This window comes from Sturnira hondurensis, unplaced genomic scaffold, assembly GCF_014824575.4.
Source record: "Sturnira hondurensis isolate 20B ecotype Veracruz unplaced genomic scaffold, ASM1482457v3 Scaffold0021214, whole genome shotgun sequence".
Taxonomy (NCBI): Eukaryota; Metazoa; Chordata; class Mammalia; order Chiroptera; family Phyllostomidae; genus Sturnira; species Sturnira hondurensis.
In genome coordinates, this window is record NW_028093845.1 from 3,102,805 (window position 1) to 3,120,981 (window position 18,177).

The following is an 18,177-nucleotide window of genomic DNA, read 5'->3' on the forward strand; positions in this document are numbered from 1 at the left end:
AGGGGGGAGAAGGCACAGAAAATAGCATAGATGGTAGGTAGAAAATAGATAGGGGGGAGGGTGAGAATAGTGGGGGAAATATAGAACCTAAAGAACTTGAGACACGTGGTTATAAACTAAGGGGGGGGAGAAGGGTGGGGGAGGGAGTGTGCAGGTGGAGGGTAATGAAGGGGGGGAATAGAACAACTGTAATGGTATAATCAATAAAATATATTAAAAAAAATAAAATAATGGCTTGGTGATGATGAACAACTTTAGCTTGTCCGCAAAGCACTTTATCTGCCTTTCCATTCTAAATGATAACTTTGTTGGATAGAGTAATCTAGGTGTTAGTTCCTTGCTTTTCATCACTTTGAAAACTTCTTGCCAGTCCCTTCTAGCCTACAAAGTTTCTTTTGAGAAATCAGCTGACAGTCTAATGGGAACTACTTTGTAGGTAATTGTCTGCTTTTCTCTTTGTGCTTTTAAGATTCTGTTTATCTTTAACCTTTGGCATTTTAGTTATGATGTGTCTTGGTGTGGTTCTCTTTGGGTCCAACTTGTTTGGGACTTTGTGCTTCCTGGACTTGTATGTCTATTCACCAAATTAGGGAAGTTTTCTTTCATTATTTTTTCAAATAAGTTTTCAATTTCTTGCTCTTCCTCATCTCCTTCTGACATCCCTATGATTTGAATGTTGGTACCTTTGGAGATGTCCCAGATGTACCTTATATCATTGTGGGCGTTTATTGAAATCTTCTTGCTGTGCTGGTTGAATGCTTATTTCTTCCCTAAGTTTCAAATAATTTATTTCAATCCCAACTTCATCTCCACATTTGGTACCTTGCAGATTTTTTTTTATTTCACTTAATGGAACCTTCATTTCTTCCTGGGTCTTTTTTATTATGTTATCATACTCAATGAAGTCTTTGAGCATCCTGATCACCAGTATTTTGAACTCTGCATCTGATAGGTTGGTTATCTCCATTTCATTTAGTTCTTTTTCTGGAGTTTTGTTCTGTTCTTTCATTTGGGTCATATTTCTTTGTCTCCTCAATTTGGCAGCCTCACTATATCTGTTTCTATGTATTAGGTAGAGCTGCTTTGACTCCCTATCTTAGTAGCATAGTAGGAGGGCCTATTTTAGAAAAGGCTCCTATAAATTGTGGGACAGAGCCTTAGGTAATTGCCAGGGTAAGACAACTTGCTTCACTGCTTTGTGGTTCTGTGTGGGAAGAAGGCTCAGAGAGGAGACAATGCTGCTGCCTGGTTTTTGGAGGTTTGTCTAGCACTCGTCCTGTGGGACTGACGCCCTTCCAGCTGTTACCCTGTTGCTGAATCCCACACAGGATAGGTCTGTGTAAATTTTAAGTCCATGTGGGCCCTTTAAGCAGAGTCTCCTGAAAATGTAGCAGTTCTTCCACCACCCCAACCTCTTATAGCCAGAAGTTATGAGACTTATCTTCCTGGCCCTGGAACCCTGAGCTATGCAGTCTGGCCTGGCGCTGGGATCATTCACTCCCAAGGTGGTATCCCTCCTGATTTTTATTCTCCACACATGAATGTTGGACTGCCCATTCCGCTGCTGCTGCCTTTCCACACCACATTGCATCCCCATGCCTCTTGGCCCATGTCACATCTCCACCCCTTCTACCCATCTAGATGAATGTGGCTTCTTTAAATCCTTGGTTGTCAGACTTCTATACAGCTAGATTTTCTGACAGTTCTGGGTGTTATTTGTTTTGAGATCCAGTTGGAATTCTTTCTGTGGTTGCGCGAGGAAGCAAAGTATTTTTACCTACGCCTCCATCTTGACCAGAACTCTCATCATCACTGACTTTTAATGGCATAGTCCATCACCATCCCTTAACTATACCTTATTTTTCTTAGTACTTTAACCTATTGACATTATTTTTGTATGTTATTGTTTCCCCCAGTAGCATGTAAACTCCATAAAAGCAGTAACTTTTTCTATTTTGTTCACTGCTTTATTCCCATGACCTAGAAAAGTGCCTGGCACAGAATGCACAAAAAAATGCTAAAGGGTAAACAAATACATGTACTTCTCATGAGTATATAGATGCCTGAATGGCGTAGGTTAAGTTTTTCAATCCCTTTTATGTACCAAATTTATCTAGCTCTGCAAGAGGAGAAGGAAGAAAAACACAATCAACTGGCATGAATATAATCAACTGGGTACTCAGTTTCTCCTATTCCTAACTGTTAGGGTGATGCAGGCTGTGAAAGAATTCACAAAGAAAAGAAAGTACAGAGAGTGAAGTTTTTATTCACTCTCCAAGAAAGGAGAGGGGCATGGTGTAGAGCTATATACCAGCACAGCAGATAGGGGCTTTGAGCTTTTACTGAATGATAATTGGATGTTAAAAGGGGAGGTGCTGTTGTGAGGCCTCCAGGCTGTTGGAGCAGTTTGTTCCAATATTATTTTCTGCCTGTGGCTGTAAGGATAAGTTAGGCATGGTGTGTTCTTGCTTTCCAGTAAATTCCGGGGGACAAGCTGAGGAGAGTAAAATGGAAGTCATGTTTAACAACGTCATAGGCCTGCAAAGCAAATGGCACCACTATAGCAAATAGCACTGGCTTTGTCCTTTCAACAACTGCTCTTACTAGGAGAAGAGAAAAATTAATTCATAGTCTTGTGGACCAAAGGGTCCAGTCCATATGATGAAACTTCACCAGGACTGACTTGCTGACACATGTCACTTGTGCCTCATGTATGACACTGGAACAGGTACTTTCTTGCCTCAAAAAACATTACAGTCTCTGTATTAGTTCTCACCCAGTACATACATACCATCAGTGGAGCTTATTACCTTGTGTGCTGTCCACGTACTAAATGAAAAGGGAAAAGTAATCTCACAATGAGTGTATGTTGTCTCCAAGCTGTCTTTAAGAATATGTTTCATTCAGCCCTGGCTGGTGTACCTCAGTGGATTGAGCATGCGCCTGCAAACCAAAGGATCGCTGGTTCAATTCCCAGTCAGGGCACAAACCTGGGTTGCAGACCAGGTCCCCAGTTGGGGGTGCATGAGAGGCAACCACACATTGATGTTTCTCTCCCTCTCCTTATCCTTCCTGCCCCCTCTCTCTAAAAATAAAATCTTGTTTTTTAAAGAATATGGATTCAGTTCTAGGAGTTTTGATGACTTTGAATAAAGAAATCTGCATTGTTTTTATTATCATGACGCTTAAATGTCACAGGTTCGATTCCAGTCAGGGCATGTGCCTGGGTTGCAGGCCAGGTCCCAGGCTGGTGGAATGCAAAAAAAAAACAAAAAAAAAACGACCAGTGTTTTTTTGCAACCCCGATAGTGGTTGCAAGATGGTATGCTGCCAAACTCATGAATTGTTTAATAAAGCAAAGTAAATCTCCAAATTTACTGAGTTTTGTTTTTTAACAAGTTCATATGTGTCCATACAACAGTGGTTACAGTATGTTTATAGCTCAGCCTTGAGCTGAGTTTAGCAACCTAACAGCAGCTCTGGGGACTGAGAGACAAGATGTGCCTTAGGCCCCCACTTCTCTAAAAGCCTCCCGACTCTATTTTAAGTGACCCTCTTAGCAATGCTTAGTCCTAGACGAAACTTCATTTCAATTACATATACTTTGTATTTAAACATTGAAGGTAATTTCACACTGTAGTCTGCTTTAAGGTATTACTGACATATCCCTAACCAGCGTGGTTCAGTTAGTTGGGCATCGTCCAGCAAAGCGAAAGTTCGCAGGCGATTCCAGTCCGGGCACAGGCCTGGGTTGTGGGTTCAATTCTAATCCCGGTGCATAGGAGGGGCAACTGATCGATGTTTCTCTCCCCCTTTTCCCCCTCCCTCTAAAAATAAATAAAATCTTTTTTAAAGAAAAATAAATTTAAAAAGTATCACTAACATATAACCTATGAATATACATGTGTAAATGACTGCCACCCACACAGTCCTATTCAAGCGCAGAAGTCTCAAACTGCCTCTACGCTCAGCCCTGCTGAACTGTCCCTGATAACGTACCCGCTTTAGGACTTGCAGAAATTTCCCATTGGAGACAAACTCGTCAACGATTCCAAATAACGTAACTCGGGACAAGTGGCCCCCAAGTTACTACATTAACAATGACTTCTAACTACACCTTCAAGCCTTGAACTTGCGGAGGCGACCTCAGCTAGCCGCGCCGCATTTCAGGTCCAGTACGCAGGGCCCCAGGGCGCAGGCGCCAGTCCACGCCCCGGCGCCAACGCCTAGGGACCAGCCCGCAGCCCAACCCGTAGGCTCGCCACACGGTCCCTAAGGCAGCGTTCAGTCAGGTGGCTCCTCGGTGGAGGGGCACGAGAGGCGAAGTAGAGGCCCCACGCTCTTTGTAGACGAGGATCTTCGACCCACCGGGCACAGAGGTTACCCAGCCCCACCCGGGCGTGGTGCCAACGCGCGACCGAGACGTCAAGACTGGGTCGGAGCGCGATTGGCCTGCCGTCATGTGGGGCGCTCTGGCGAGGGCTCGAGTGATTGGGCGGGCGGCGCCGCGAACCTGGACGGCGGGGCTGTGGCGGTGGGAGGCGTGTACGACGGAGCGGCGAGCGGCGGTCGGTCCTTGCCTCAGGTTCGGGGCGTCTCCGAGGGGAGAAACGGGGCTCCCGGGCGTCCTCGAGGGATGAGGGGTAGTGATTGGGTGCTCCCAGGTGTCCCGAGGGGAGGGGAGGGGGTCCCCGGGGGGAGAATTGGAGATCTCCCCGGATTCCTCAGTGGAGAGACGGGGGGCCGGGGGGGGCCGCAGATCCTTGTGGGGGAAAGACTAGGGGTGGGGGTCCCCTAAGGGACAGATTGAGGGCTCCTGGTGTCCCGAGGGGGAGGGACTAAGGGTGGGGAGCTCCGAGAGGACAGACTAGAGGCAGGTCCCCGAGAGTTCCCGGAGCTAAGCGCGGAGTCTCGGTAAGGTTTGGTGGGGAGGGACCACTTCAGCCTGGGGACCGAATGCGGCTCCACTGCCGGTTATGTCCCGTGAGCTAAGAATGGTTTTTCAGATGTAGTTGTTTGTGGGGCGGGCGGAGAAGGAATTACTTTATGGTTTGTGAAAATTTTGTGAAATTCCAGTTTCCTTGGAACAGTTCACACGCAGCCAGCGGCTGCGTCTGCGCCTGCGCTGCCAAGGCGTGGTGCAGTCACAATCTTATTAGGAGCCCCAGCTGTCAAAATTGGGTTAAATCTTACTGGGATATTAAGAAAAGGTTCGTTAGTGTTGGGCATATAAATTGGATGTTGAAAAATGGATTTTAACAGAGATTGGTATGTACCATAGGAGGGAATGGCAACGCATTTGGGCGGGTAATGGTTACCATATTTATATATGTAATATATAATATGGGTTATCACAGACACACAGAAATGTTGAAAATAGGGTAAAAAGTGAGATTGGGGCTACATTATAGATGGACAAACACCTAAGGAAGTAAAGTGTACAGAGGGAGAGGACTGACTGTCAAATGCTGCATAGGGTCTCACTGGACAAGAATTTAGAGGACAGCATTGAGACCGGCAGTTCAGAAAATGGCTGAGATAGAAGGCCAGCTGATGGCCCGTAGGAGAAATGGTGGCCAAGATGGGCCCAAACGTGGGGACTCAGGTGGGAATGCCAGCAGCAGCAAGCACCGTGCTTACCCTTTGAAATGGCTTTCTTGCTTACTGGGCTCTTGGGTTCAGAATGGACTCATCACTGTGTTTATATGACAGTTACAGAAATGTGATGTAATAACCTTTCTTTCTCTCTTCTTTTAGGATTCTAGGGCAGATCAGACATTTAGTAATGATGCCCGAAATCAACACTGACAATCTTGATAAGCAACAGGTTCAGCTCCTGGCAGAGATGTGTATTCTTATTGATGAAAATGACAATAAAATTGGGGCTGAGACCAAAAAGAATTGTCACCTGAATGAAAACATTGAGAAAGGTACTGTTTTAAAATAGTCTGTGAGAAAGTGACTTGCCTAGGCATTTCAGGATAGCTGAGAAAAGTATGTTAGTAAAGGTGTGATCTTTAATCATGTCATCATATTTTATCTTTGGTTCCAGTTAGTTGAGGGTATAATAGTAAAATCTGATTTGCTACTTTCCCTGCCAAACAGCTGTTTCTCTCCACTCATATCTTTTACTCAGATTCTTCAAGATTATTTTGGTTTGTAAAAGAGGGACTAGCCTAATCTTAGCAGAATAGCATTCATCAAGGCTATAGTGCTAGGGAGGTTTTTTTTAGTGAATGGAGAAAGAGACAAGTTATGAAAAGGAGGACATGCCTTTCCAGTTTGCTCAAGAGGGGAGGCTCATTAGCAGACTGGCCAACAGATCACCATTTCTTTCCCCTGGTGACCAGCTTCCTTACTGGTATTCCAGAGCTCTTCTCCACTATAACTTTCAAGCGACTCACTAAGTAAAAGACAGTGGGAAAAATGTTAAAAAACAAATGCCAGCAAGTCACTAATATCTTAAATCCCAAGTAGAGAATTAGGCACATAAATGGTATTTTAAGGCTAAATTAATAGTATTGCTTTTACTTTCAGGATTATTGCATCGAGCTTTTAGTGTCTTCTTATTCAACACTGAAAATAAGCTCCTGCTACAACAGAGATCAGATGCTAAAATTACTTTTCCAGGTTAGTGGCCTAATGTATAGTATTTTGTTGGGAACTATATTTAATTTGACTTTGTCACTTGGAACTTTCTGGTTAGCTATTATCAAAAAGGGAAATTCTGTGAATAACATAATTTCACATTCTACATAAAAGAAACTTATACAATGAGTGCAACCTAATGAAGTAACAACAAAGAATAAAAACTACTAGATATACGTATGTATTTACATAAATACTTAAAAAATCTGTATCTTGCTGTGGCCAGGTGGCTCAGTTGATTGAGATGTCATCCTATACCTGTCAAGTTGTGGATTTGATCCCTGGTCAGGGCAAGTACAGAAAAAGTGATATTTGTTTCTTTCTCACATTGATCTCTTCTCCCTCTCCTTATCCCTTTTGCTTTCTCTCTAAAATCAATAAGCAGATCCTCAGGTGAGGATTTTTAAAAATCTGTATCTTACACACATCTTTATCTTTTTGGTTGAGATGGCATTGATAACCCTGGCCAGGTAGCTCAGTCAGTCAGAGCATCATCCTGATACATCAAGGTTGCAGATTCAGCCCCTGGTCAGGGCATGTACAAGAATCAACCAATGAATGCATAAATAAGTTGAATGACAAACTGATGTCCCTCTGTCTGTCTTTCTCCCTGCCTCTCTTCTTCCTATCTTTAAAACCAATAAATAATTTTTTAAAGGTGATAATAAAGAACTTACCTACACATGTTTGTTTCACAATATGATGACTGATAGTGTAACCGAACCCAGGTCCAGCTGTCTGCTGCAACAAAAGCCAAACTTGTGAGACAGATGCTGGTGAAAAAGAAGAAAGTTTATTCAAGTGCCAGTCACCTGAGATGGGAGACTATCATCCTAAAGCCTATCTTAACATCTCAGTGCAGGCAGAGGTTTTTATGAGGAAGGAGAGGGAAAGTACAACAAAGAGATCAGGGAGGGACTGTGGAAATGCAGGCAGTGTCCTTGCTGGTCCTGATGCGGATTTTCGTGGTCAGTGTCCATGAGTTGGCCATCTGTTTTTTGTCAGCTGAATTCCTGTGTGTGATCGGCGTTAGCTGGGACCTTAAGGTTGGGCTGCTCCTTAAGTTCTCACTGGAACTGAAACTGCTGAACTGTAAAGTATACTAAAAAAAGAACTTTTAATATGAAAGCTTTAACTTCAAGGAAAAAATTACATTAGAGAGTAACAAGCTGAATTTAATGTTTACTAAGATTAATGTGTATAGATTTATATAAGCATAGTATATTCATTCCTCATTACAATAGTCCATTGTAACTGAATAAGAAATTAATCCTCAATAATCATTTGACTAATATTTATATTACTGTTTTTTAGATTTTATTTATTAATTTTTAGAGCGAGGGGAAGGGAGGGAAAGAGGGGAACATCAGCATATGGTTGCCTTGGGCACACCCACTACTGGGGGCCTGGCCCGCAACTGTAGCATGTGCCCTAGACTAGGAATTGAACTTGCGACTCCCCTCAGTTCACAGGCTGGCCCTCAATCCACTGAGCCACACCAGCCAGGGCTGATTTTTCTATTTTAAAACTTTGGGTTTTCTTCACCTTTTAGGGCTACTTTGGAGAAAAGTTAATCTACATCTATATTAACATGTTCCAGGTTGTTTTACCAATACTTGTTGTAGTCATCCATTAAGTAACCCAGGAGAGCTTGAAGAAAATGATGCAATTGGAGTAAGGCGAGCTGCACAGAGGCGTTTAAAGGCTGAGTTAGGAATTCCCATGGAACAGGTAATGAAGTTGTTTGTACAACCAAACATATAAGGTGAAATATAAACATTCTGTTTTGGGGTGTTTTTTTTTAAGATTTTTAAATTTACCTTTAGAGAGAGGGAGAGAAACATCAATATGTGAGAGATACATCCATTAGTTGCCTCTCGCATGCCCCCAAATGGGGACCTGACTCACCCTCTACTGGAGACCAGGCCCGCAACCCAGGCATGTGCCCTGACTGGGAATCAAACTGGTGACCCTTCAGTTTACAGGCCAGCATTCCATCCAAAGAGCCACACCAGCCAGGGCTAAACATTCTATAAAATATTTTTCAGTAAAATTTTAAATTCAAGTGTAGGTCTCTGCTTTGGAACCTCCAGATTTATTGACCCCCCAAAAGCACCTCGAATGAAGATTATTTAAATTTTGGTGTCTTAATAATGTTTGTCAGAATTTAGCTCAGTACCAAAATGGATTGATCTGTTAACCAGTGTATAAAGTTGAGTATTTTTACAGTTGATCATATCAAAGGTGAATATTTTCTTGTGGAAATTCATAGGAATATGATCGATAACTCTGAGTGAATTGAAATCATCTCCCTACCCCCATGCCCAGAATTGTCCCCTTTCAATAAAACCTGAATAAATAAAGTATCTCTCATCTAGCTAAATGGTAATTTTTCCCCCCAAAAAGTAATATTGAGATGTGAAGGAGAATGTCACAATTCCCATTTGAGTGACTCCTTTTTTTTTTAAAGATTTTATTTATTTATTTTTAGAGAGAGGGGAAGGGAGGGAGAAAGAGGAAGGGAAACATCAGTGTGTGGTTGCCTCTCATGTGGCCTCCACTGGGGACCTGGCCCACAACCCGGGCATATGTCCTGACTGGGAATTGAACCAGTGACCCTTTGGTTCGCAGCCCATGCTCAATCCACTGAGCTATGCTAACCAGGGCTGAGTGACTGCTTTTTAAAATTTTTTTCAGTTAGTCAACTTGAATTTTTGGTCCTATGGAAAAAATTCAGATACTTGAAACTATGTAGTGATACATCATCAATAGGAAGTTAACATTTTAAGAGTCCTAACTAAAACTCTACTGGTCTTGTTCAAAATAGTACTGAGATGTGGTGGGTTAATTTAGACTACTTGTTTTGTTGTTGATGTTTGTATTTCTGTTTCATTTTTGTCCTAGGTTCCTCCAGAAGAAATTAACTATCTGACTCGAATTCACTACAAGGCTCAGTCTGATGGTATCTGGGGAGAACATGAGATAGATTACATTTTGTTTGTGAGGAAGAACGTGACTTTGAATCCAGACCCCAATGAAATTAAAAGCTATTCCTACGTGTCAAAGGAAGAAGTGGAAGAAATGTTGAAAAAGGCAGCCAGGGGTGAAATTAAGATAACTCCATGGTTTCAACGTATTGCAGAGACTTTTCTGTTTAAGTGGTGGGATAACTTAAGTCACTTAAATCACTTTGTTGACCATGAGAAAATACACAGAATGTGAATGTGGAGATGACTGATCAGTAAAGTACTAAAAAACTACTTTACTTAGTAAGCTTAAAATGACTTTAAAAAATTAGTTCTGTATTAACACTCACTGGATACATTGATATTTTACAGCCAGAATTTATGTAAAAAAGACGACTGACTTAATTTTGTATCACACACACCACACATATGCACTGCTGTTTGTGAAGGACACTTATGAGAGATTATTTTTTAAACTTGACTTAACCTACCTAAATATAGTCCTGACAAATTTGAACAAATAAGTGAAGCTCTTTATTTTCGATCTGTTGAGGTACACATTTTCAGAATGCTTGTAGAGCACTGTATTTTCCAGGTGCTTTACATATCGTTAAGTTTCTATTATAGTTCAAAAAAACATGCGATAGAAACTCTTTCCTTAGTTACTTCAAAACATCTCAAATTAACTTTCCATTTTAAGATATTAAACTAGGGGAAGTGGGTCCAAGGTAATTAAATGCTGTATGTCCTGACTTCTCTGAAAAGTCTGTGTTTTCCAAATTGCAAGGGACAGACAGGCTGTTTGCAAAATAGCCTGAAATTGGGTCATACCTCAGAAATTGGGTCATACCTTAGCACAGGATTTCTTACAACTGGTTTTTGTTGAATAATTCTTTGTTGTGGAGGTTCATCCTATGCATTAAAGGACGTTTAGCAGCATCCCTGGGTTCTACCCACTAAATACCACCGGTACCCATCCTCCCCCAATATCACAGTCACAATGTCTGCAGATGCCGAATGTGTGCTGGTGGGCCAAGGTGCTCCCACTGAGAACCACTGGTCCACAACATTGTGCTATATTGGGTGAAGGGGACGGGAGATTGACAGGTTAATATTTGTGTTAAGTGGAATCAGGGCATGGAATGTGTGTATATTAATGTGTAAACTGTACCTTAGATTAATGAACTTTTTAAAACTCTTGCATAGATTTCTCAGATTTGAAACCTTAAGGTTTATTATCCTTGAATGCTATGTAATAATAATGAAAAAGATAAAAATTTGTTTCTTACCAGCTAAATGTTTTATAAGTTCAATAAAAGAATCTATTTCTGCTTAACTCTGAACAGTTAATTCATAATTCCAGGGAAGATTGTCATGAGTAATAATTTCACTGAAAAGTAAATATATTTTAAAAATGACATTTGTTGTCTAGTTTGTTAAAATTTTAATACAATAATAGGTTAACCTGTCTATGGTAGCTTAAACATAAATGCCAAATAGCTTCAAAATATATTCATAACATTATTTCTAGTTACGTTTTCTAGGAAGTTTTAGGCTGAAAGCCACACATAAGTAGTTACTCAGCTACAGTGGCTAGTGGCTGCAGTACTAGACAAGGGGGCCTTACATCAGCACTTAGCACTTTGTAAATGCTCAGCAAATGTTACCACTGTTACCTTAAGGATGACTCTTCTTTGACCTGATGAACTCCTTAGAACTCAAACACTTTTTTAAAGCCAATGGAGACCATAAACAATTCCTGAAGGGGCCAGGGGTGGTTTTTAAGTTCATTCTGTCCCCAAAGTTTTATTACCAAGGAAAACAATAAAATACTGTAGATGGATGGAGACCACCCTGCTGATCTCACGCCCTTATCTTGTTCCATGAAGCCCATTGATAACACCAGGCTTGCTCCCACCTAGGTTTTCTGTTCCTTCTAACTAAAATTCCTAGGAAATTCTTTTTCCAGAGACATCCATAACTCACTCAATTTTTTGAGACTGCTCAATATTAACCACTTCAGGAATGCCTACTTTGACTATTACGTGATGCGGCCCTATTCTGTACTTCAACCTCCTTTCCTGCTGTTTTTTTTATAACTTAACAGCTCAGCGTTGAATTTACTTACTGTCTGCCCACCCAGGTGCAGGTTCCATGATGGAGGGGATTTATTATTTCTTCCATATTTTCATTTTGGAAAACTTTGAACATACAGGAATATTGCAAGCACAGTACAGCTCATGTAGACACTTGACACAGATTTACCAACTGTGAGTACATGTAAACCTTTACATTCTACTACAGATCTAATGACATAAATTACTCTCTGCACTTCAGCATACATACTCCCTAAAAGGGCATTCTAACATAGACAATCAGCACAATAGGATATTTAGCACGTATAATACTTATATTTAAAATAAATCTTTTCAAATTTCCCCATTTTTCTGAATGATGACTTGCATAAATTCTCTCTCCCTCCCCCTCTCCCACCAAGAGTCTGTCGAGGATCAACAACCTGCCTTAGTTGTGACTGTTAAACTATCCCAGCGTCCTTTTGTCTTTCATGATTCTTCAAGATTGCACAGCAATTATTTTACAAAGTTCTCCCTATTTTTATTGGTCATACTGTTTCCCATAACTAGATTCAGATTAAACTTTTTTGACAACAGTGTTGCATAAGTAGTAGTGTTTCCTCAGGCAATCACATTTGGGGGCACATAAAGACAACTGTAAAAGTGATGTAAAGTTAGCCCCTTCAGTAGGATATATCTGCGAGGTTTCTCATAAAAAGTATTTTCCCCTTTTGTGATTCACAAATAATTATAAAGTAATACTTTTAAATTGTGTGAAAATCCTGCTTCTCAATATTTTTAAATATATTTTATTGATTATGCCATTACAGTCGTCCCATTTCCCCCCATTCATTCCCCTCCACCCTGCACACGCCCTCCCACCCACCTTCCCCTCCTTTAGTTCATGTCCATGTGTCATGAGTTCTTTAGTTTCTACATTTCCCACACCACTCTTGCCCTCCTCCTATTCTCTTCCCACCATCTATGCTACTTATTCTCTGTACCTTTTCCCCCTCTCTCCTCCTCCCACTCCCCTGTTGCTAACCCTCCATGTGATCTCCATTTCTGTGGCTCCACTCCTGTTTTAGGAGTCTCCTTAGTTTGCTTTTGTTTTAGGTGTGGTTGTTAGTAACTGTGAGTTTGCTATCCTTTCACTGTTCATATTTTTTATCTTCTTTTTCTTAGATAAGTCCCTTTAACATTTCATAGAATAAGGGCTTGGTGATGAGAACTCCTTGAACTTGACTTTATCTGTGAAGCACTTTATCTACCCTTCCATTCTAAATGATGGCTTTGCTGGATAGAGCAATCTTGGATGTAGGTCCTTGCATTTCATGACTTGGAATACTTCTTTCCAGCCCCTTCTTGCCTGTAAGGTCTCTTTTGAGAAATCCGCTGACAGTCTGATGGGTACTCCCTTGTAGGTGACTGTCCCCTTATCTCTTGCTGCTTCTAGGATTCTTTCCTTCATTTTAATGTTAGGTAATGTAATTATGATGTGCCTTGGTGTGTTTCTCCTTGGGTCCACCTTCTTTGGGACTCTCTGAGCTTCCTGGACTTCCTGAAAGTCTATTTCCTTTGCCAGATTGGGGAAGTTCTCCTATTATTTGTTCAAATAAGTTTTTCCACTTGTTGCTCGTCCCGTTCCCCTTCTGGTACCCCTATAATTCAGATGTTGGAATGTTTAAAGATGTCCTGGAGGTTCCTAAGTCTCTCCTCATTTGTTTGAATTCTTGTTTCTTCATACTTTTCTGTTTGGCCATTTTTGTGTTCCTTCTGGTCCACTCCCTTGATTTGAGTTACAGTTTTCTTTCCATCACTATTGGTGGTTCCCTGTTCATTTCCCTTCATTTCAATTAGTTTAGCCTTCATTTGTTCCTCTAATTTGTAACTAAATCAACCAATTCTGTGAGCATCCTGATCACCAGTATTTTGAACTATGCATCTGATAGGTTGGCTATCTCTTCTTAACTTAGTTGTATTTTTTCTGGAGCTTTCATCTGTTCTTTCATTTGGGCCATTTTTCTTGTCTTGATGTGCCTATTACATAGTGAAAGGGGAGGAGCCTTAGGTGTTCACCAGGGCAGGGTAACCCACGTCACTGCATTACAATGCTATATGTAGGGCAGGGGTCTGAGAGGGAACAATGGTACTTGCTCCGCTGTCTGCCAGATTTCAGTCACTTCCACCGCTATCCCCAAGCAAACTGGGCCATTCTGGTGCTGATTCCCCGGTGGGTGAGCTTGTGTACATTCTAGGCCCCTGTGGGTCTCTTTAACGAACTCTCCCTGAGGCTGGGAATCTCTCCCAGCACCTCAACCCCCACAGGTATTTTCAACTGGTGTTTTGAGGCTTTATTTCCCCGCACTGGGACCCTGAGTTGTGCAGTCTGTCTTGCTCCCCACTTTTGCCTGGTTTATCTGTGCACAAATGTGGGACCATCCAGTTTTGCAAGCCACCTTGCACACCAAGCCCCTCCACAACCTGCCACCTCACTGGGTCCACCCACTGCTGCTTTGTGTGTCCTGGGTCCGCCAGCCACTGCTTTTTTTTTTTTTTTTTTGCTGAGACCTCTCCTCCTGGCCACCCCACCCCTCCTGCTGGTCTGGATGAATGTGTCTACTTTAACTCCTTGGTTGTCAGACTTCCATACAGTTCAATTTTCTGACAGTACTGGTGGTTATTTTGTTTCTAAATTTTTGTTGTCTTTATTTTGGTTGTGCAAAGAGGCACAGTGTGTCTACCTATGCCTCCATCTTGGCCAGAAGTCCTGTAATCTGTTTTTAAATTGAAGGACATTATTAATGTGTATGGGCTGCTTTTAAAAAAATGTTGTTATATCTAGGAGTAATTTCATTTAAACTGGGAAATGATTTGTCATAAAGTCCTCCCAATATTCATGGAGTTCAGCTACCTATAATTTAGGCTGGATAAATGTGAAATCTGGAAAGAGGCTCATCTTAACTAATTGTAGAGTTTCATAAGGATATATATAATTTCTGGAGTAACAAGTATAGAAAAAGACTGTATTACTTTCAACTCAGTAGACAGACTAATGTAGGATAAAAATTATTTCGAAGGAAGACAGTTATGTAAAAAGACAAAGTAAAAGAAAATAAGTTAATGCTTTCAAATTCAGGAATGTAAATAATGAGAATTTTCTTAGTTTATTCTTAGCAATTTTCAAATACATAATACATTATTTTAAACTATAGTTACTATGCTATACATTACATCCCCATGACTTAGCTATCTTCTACAGGGATGTTGTAACTTTTGACCTTTGTCACCCATCTCGCCCACCCTTTATTGCTACCTCTGGCCACCACTACTCTGTTCTCTGTATCTGAGGTCAGTTTTTCTTAGATTCCACCTAAAAGAAAGATCGTATAGTGTTTGTACTCCTCTGACTTACTTCACTTAACATAGTGTCCTCAAGGTCCACCATCCATGTTGTGTGAAGCACACAATTTCTTCTGTGTTTTTTTTGGTCTGATTATCATTTCATTTTAGATACACCACATTTTCTATATACAACCATCTGAGAATAGACACTTAGGTTGTTTTCATGTCTTGGCTGTTGTGAATAATGCTTCAATAAACATGGGAGTACATATTATCCCTTTGAAATCATGCTTTCTTTTGGATATACTCATATACCTAGAAGTGAGATTGCTGGATCATGATATTCTACTTTTTGAGTAGAAAAACCTCCATACTGTTTTACATAGTGGTTGCACCATTTTACATTTCTGCCAATAATGCACAAGGGTTCCAAATTCTCCTTAATCTTCACCAGCACTTGTTTTCTGTTCTTTTGGTAGTGGCCATCCTAATGGAAGTAAGCTCACTGTGGTTTTTTCATTTCTTATTAGTGATGTTTAGCATCTTTATATAAACCTGGCCATTAGTTTATCTTATTTGGAGAATATTCTAGCATTCTACCATTTTTATTAGGTATTTATTGTAGTTGAGTTGTAAGAGTTCCTTTTATATGCTGGACATTAATCTCATAGATACTTGCAAATATTTTCTCCCATTCTGTAAGTTGTCCTTTCATTCCATTATTTCCTTTGACGCACAGAAATCTGACCTAGACCCCACTTGTCTCCTTTTGCTTTTGTTGCCTGTACTTTCCATCTCCAGAGTTTTTTTGGTACCTTTGTTTTATATCTGTTGGTGTTTCTATTATGTTCATACTGTTTTTCCCACATCCATGTCCTCCTTTAGCTCTTTGAGCATCTCTAAGACAGTGGTTTTCTGTGGTAGTGGCAGAAAAATAGACTCACACTAATGGAACAGAATTGTGAGCCCAGAAATAAACACATGTGTATGGGCATATTTTTGACAAAGGAGCCAAAAACATACAATAGAAAAAAAAGAAAGCCTCTTTAATAAATGGTGCTGGGAAAATTGGAGAGCCACATGCAAAAGCATGAAACTAGACGGCTGTTTATGACCATATACAAAAATTAACTCAACAATAAATCACACAGAAGAAAACATAGAATCTCAGCCTTAGAGATTTATGAATTTGACCTCAAAGGCAAGGGAATTAAAAGGAAAAATAAATGGTACTGTATCTAAACAAAACTGTAAGTCTTATACACTGTAAGTCTTAGACACCACCAACAAAACAAAAAGGCAACCAAGTAGGAGCAGGTATTTGTAGACTACACTCCTGATAAGGGGTTAATATCCAAAAATATGTAAGGAATTCATACAACTCAACCAAAAAACAAATTGAAAAATGGGCAGAGAATCTAAACACCTCTCCCCAGAAGACATACAAATGACCAACAGATGTATGGAAAGATGCTCAAATTCACTAGCTATTATGAAATGCAAAACTACAGTGTGATACCACCTGACACCTATTAGAATGACCGTATCAACAATAAATGTTGGAAAGGTTGTGGAGAAAAAGGAACCGTCATTCACTGGTGTTGGGAATGTAACCTGATACAACCACTATGGAAAACAGTGATGAAGTTCCTCCAAGAGTTACCATGACTTTCTTCCGGGTAAATACCCAAAAAATTTGAAGACACTTATTCATAAAGATATATTCACCCCTATGTTCATTGCAGCATTATTCATGGCGGCCAAGACATGGAAACAATGAAGTGTCCTTCAATAGATGACTGGACAGAAAAGATGTGGTACATATATACTATGGAACACTACTCAGCCAGATGAAATACTACCATTTGCAACAACATGGATGGATCTTAAAATATCATACTAAGCAAAGTAAGTCAGATAGAAAAATTGAGAACCGTATTTCACGCGTCTGTGAAATATAAAACTGAAAGCAACAAATGAACAAGACAAGCAAAAAGAACAAAAACTCAGACACAGATTAACAGTATGGTAATCACCAAAAGAAGAGGCAAGTGGAAGTAGTAAATGGGGCCAAATACATGGTAATGAAATGTTTTGACTGTGGGTGGTAAACATACAGGTTATTTTTGTAGACTATACACTTGAAACCTATGTAATTTTCTTAACCAATGTCACCCCAATGAATTTTTAAAAAGACGGCTGTTTTAAATTCTTTATCTGAAAGGGACCATTTTTAGGGGGCCATAATTTCCTATTTATTTGTATGCCTCATTTTGTTGCCATGAAAACTGGACATTTGATTTGTATGATGTGATCAGGTTTTCTCTTCACCTGGGTGGTTCGATTTGTTTATTTTTTCTTGATCGTTGTGCTGGCTTGGGATAAAAACTTAAGAGCTTCTCAGTTCTCTTCTGTGGCAGACTCTGGCCAGCAGAGTCCACCTGTTGTGACTGAAGACAAGAATAAATGCACAGGCTACAGCAATCCTGTGGAGTAACAGGGGACTGCATGGCCACTCCCTCAAGAGAGACCCTCGCCTAGACAAGCTTGTATTGTTTTTCTAGGGTTTTACATCAAAGAAGGATTTATTTTCTATTACATAGAATATCACTGTCTACATTTTAGGTACAATCAAGGAAATGAAAACACATGTAGAATGGAAAGGTGGCAAGCTGATTAGCTCTGTCCTTGGGAAAATTTACACAGGCTTTGGAAATTACCTTGAAGACAGACAGTACATATTTGTTGTTTTAGACCAGGGTGATGGAGTTTTAGCAAGAGCAAGCTGTATACACTTTCTAGGCCTGATTCCCATGGGAAAACTCGGTTTGAAGATCTGGCTCCTGCCCACAACCTCGCTTCTGTAATTTTCCACACAGAGCTGAGACACATTTGCCACACCAGAACAAACTGGTCCCCTACACTCTTCTGAGTATGTTTTTCCTTGGGCATGTATGCTTTCTGAATTCCCCAGAACAAGCAGTTGGTTTTAAAAGTCCTAACCCTTAAAGGTCTTGTCTCCAAAAAGGGATAAAAAAAGAAAAAAAAATACAAAGTGGTAAAAAGCACTGGCGCTTCCAATTTTCTGAATCTGATTCAGCTTACGGGAATTGCAAGAATGGGAGTCTACCTCTTCTATCAGA

General features: G+C 40.5%; 2 protein-coding genes across 7 annotated transcripts in view; one reads left to right on the forward strand and one right to left on the reverse strand.

Annotated features, from left to right (window-relative positions):
* The window catches only part of WDR37 (WD repeat domain 37), a 69,726-nt gene extending 65,567 nt beyond the window's left edge, over nt 1-4,159 (reverse strand). Inside the window, exon 1 of the mRNA XM_037031971.1 lies at nt 4,000-4,159. The gene's annotated coding sequence lies outside the window, so the exon portion shown is untranslated. The remainder of the gene's footprint in view (nt 1-3,999) is intronic.
* Nucleotides 4,160-4,214: 55 nt separating this feature from the next.
* On the forward strand, nt 4,215-10,911 carry IDI1 (isopentenyl-diphosphate delta isomerase 1). 6 transcript variants are annotated; one of them, XM_037031977.1, is made up of 5 exons: nt 4,215-4,286; nt 5,756-5,930; nt 6,538-6,630; nt 8,249-8,379; nt 9,553-10,905. In XM_037031977.1, exons 2-5 carry the CDS (start codon nt 5,786-5,788, stop codon nt 9,868-9,870), a joined length of 687 nt encoding a protein of 228 aa, XP_036887872.1. In that variant the 5' UTR covers nt 4,215-4,286; nt 5,756-5,785; the 3' UTR covers nt 9,871-10,905. The 6 variants fall into 6 exon arrangements, with proteins under 6 accessions (XP_036887872.1, XP_036887873.1, XP_036887870.1 ...); XM_037031978.1 differs by having other exon boundaries at nt 4,238-4,311; nt 5,758-5,930; nt 9,553-10,911; XM_037031975.1 differs by lacking the exon at nt 4,215-4,286 and adding an exon at nt 4,418-4,585 and having other exon boundaries at nt 5,758-5,930; nt 9,553-10,911.
* The last annotated feature ends 7,266 nt before the right edge of the window (nt 10,912-18,177 follow it).

Bases quoted from the DNA above. Each gene is read 5' to 3' on its own strand.
- IDI1 (XM_037031975.1), top strand. From the start codon at position 4,461: ATGTGGGGCGCTCTGGCGAGGGCTCGAGTGATTGGGCGGGCGGCGCCG. The intron at 4,586-5,757 runs GTTCGGGGCGTC...CTCTTCTTTTAG, and splicing joins GCGGTCGGTCCTTGCCTCAG to GATTCTAGGGCAGATCAGAC. The intron at 5,931-6,537 runs GTACTGTTTTAA...TTTTACTTTCAG, and splicing joins GAATGAAAACATTGAGAAAG to GATTATTGCATCGAGCTTTT.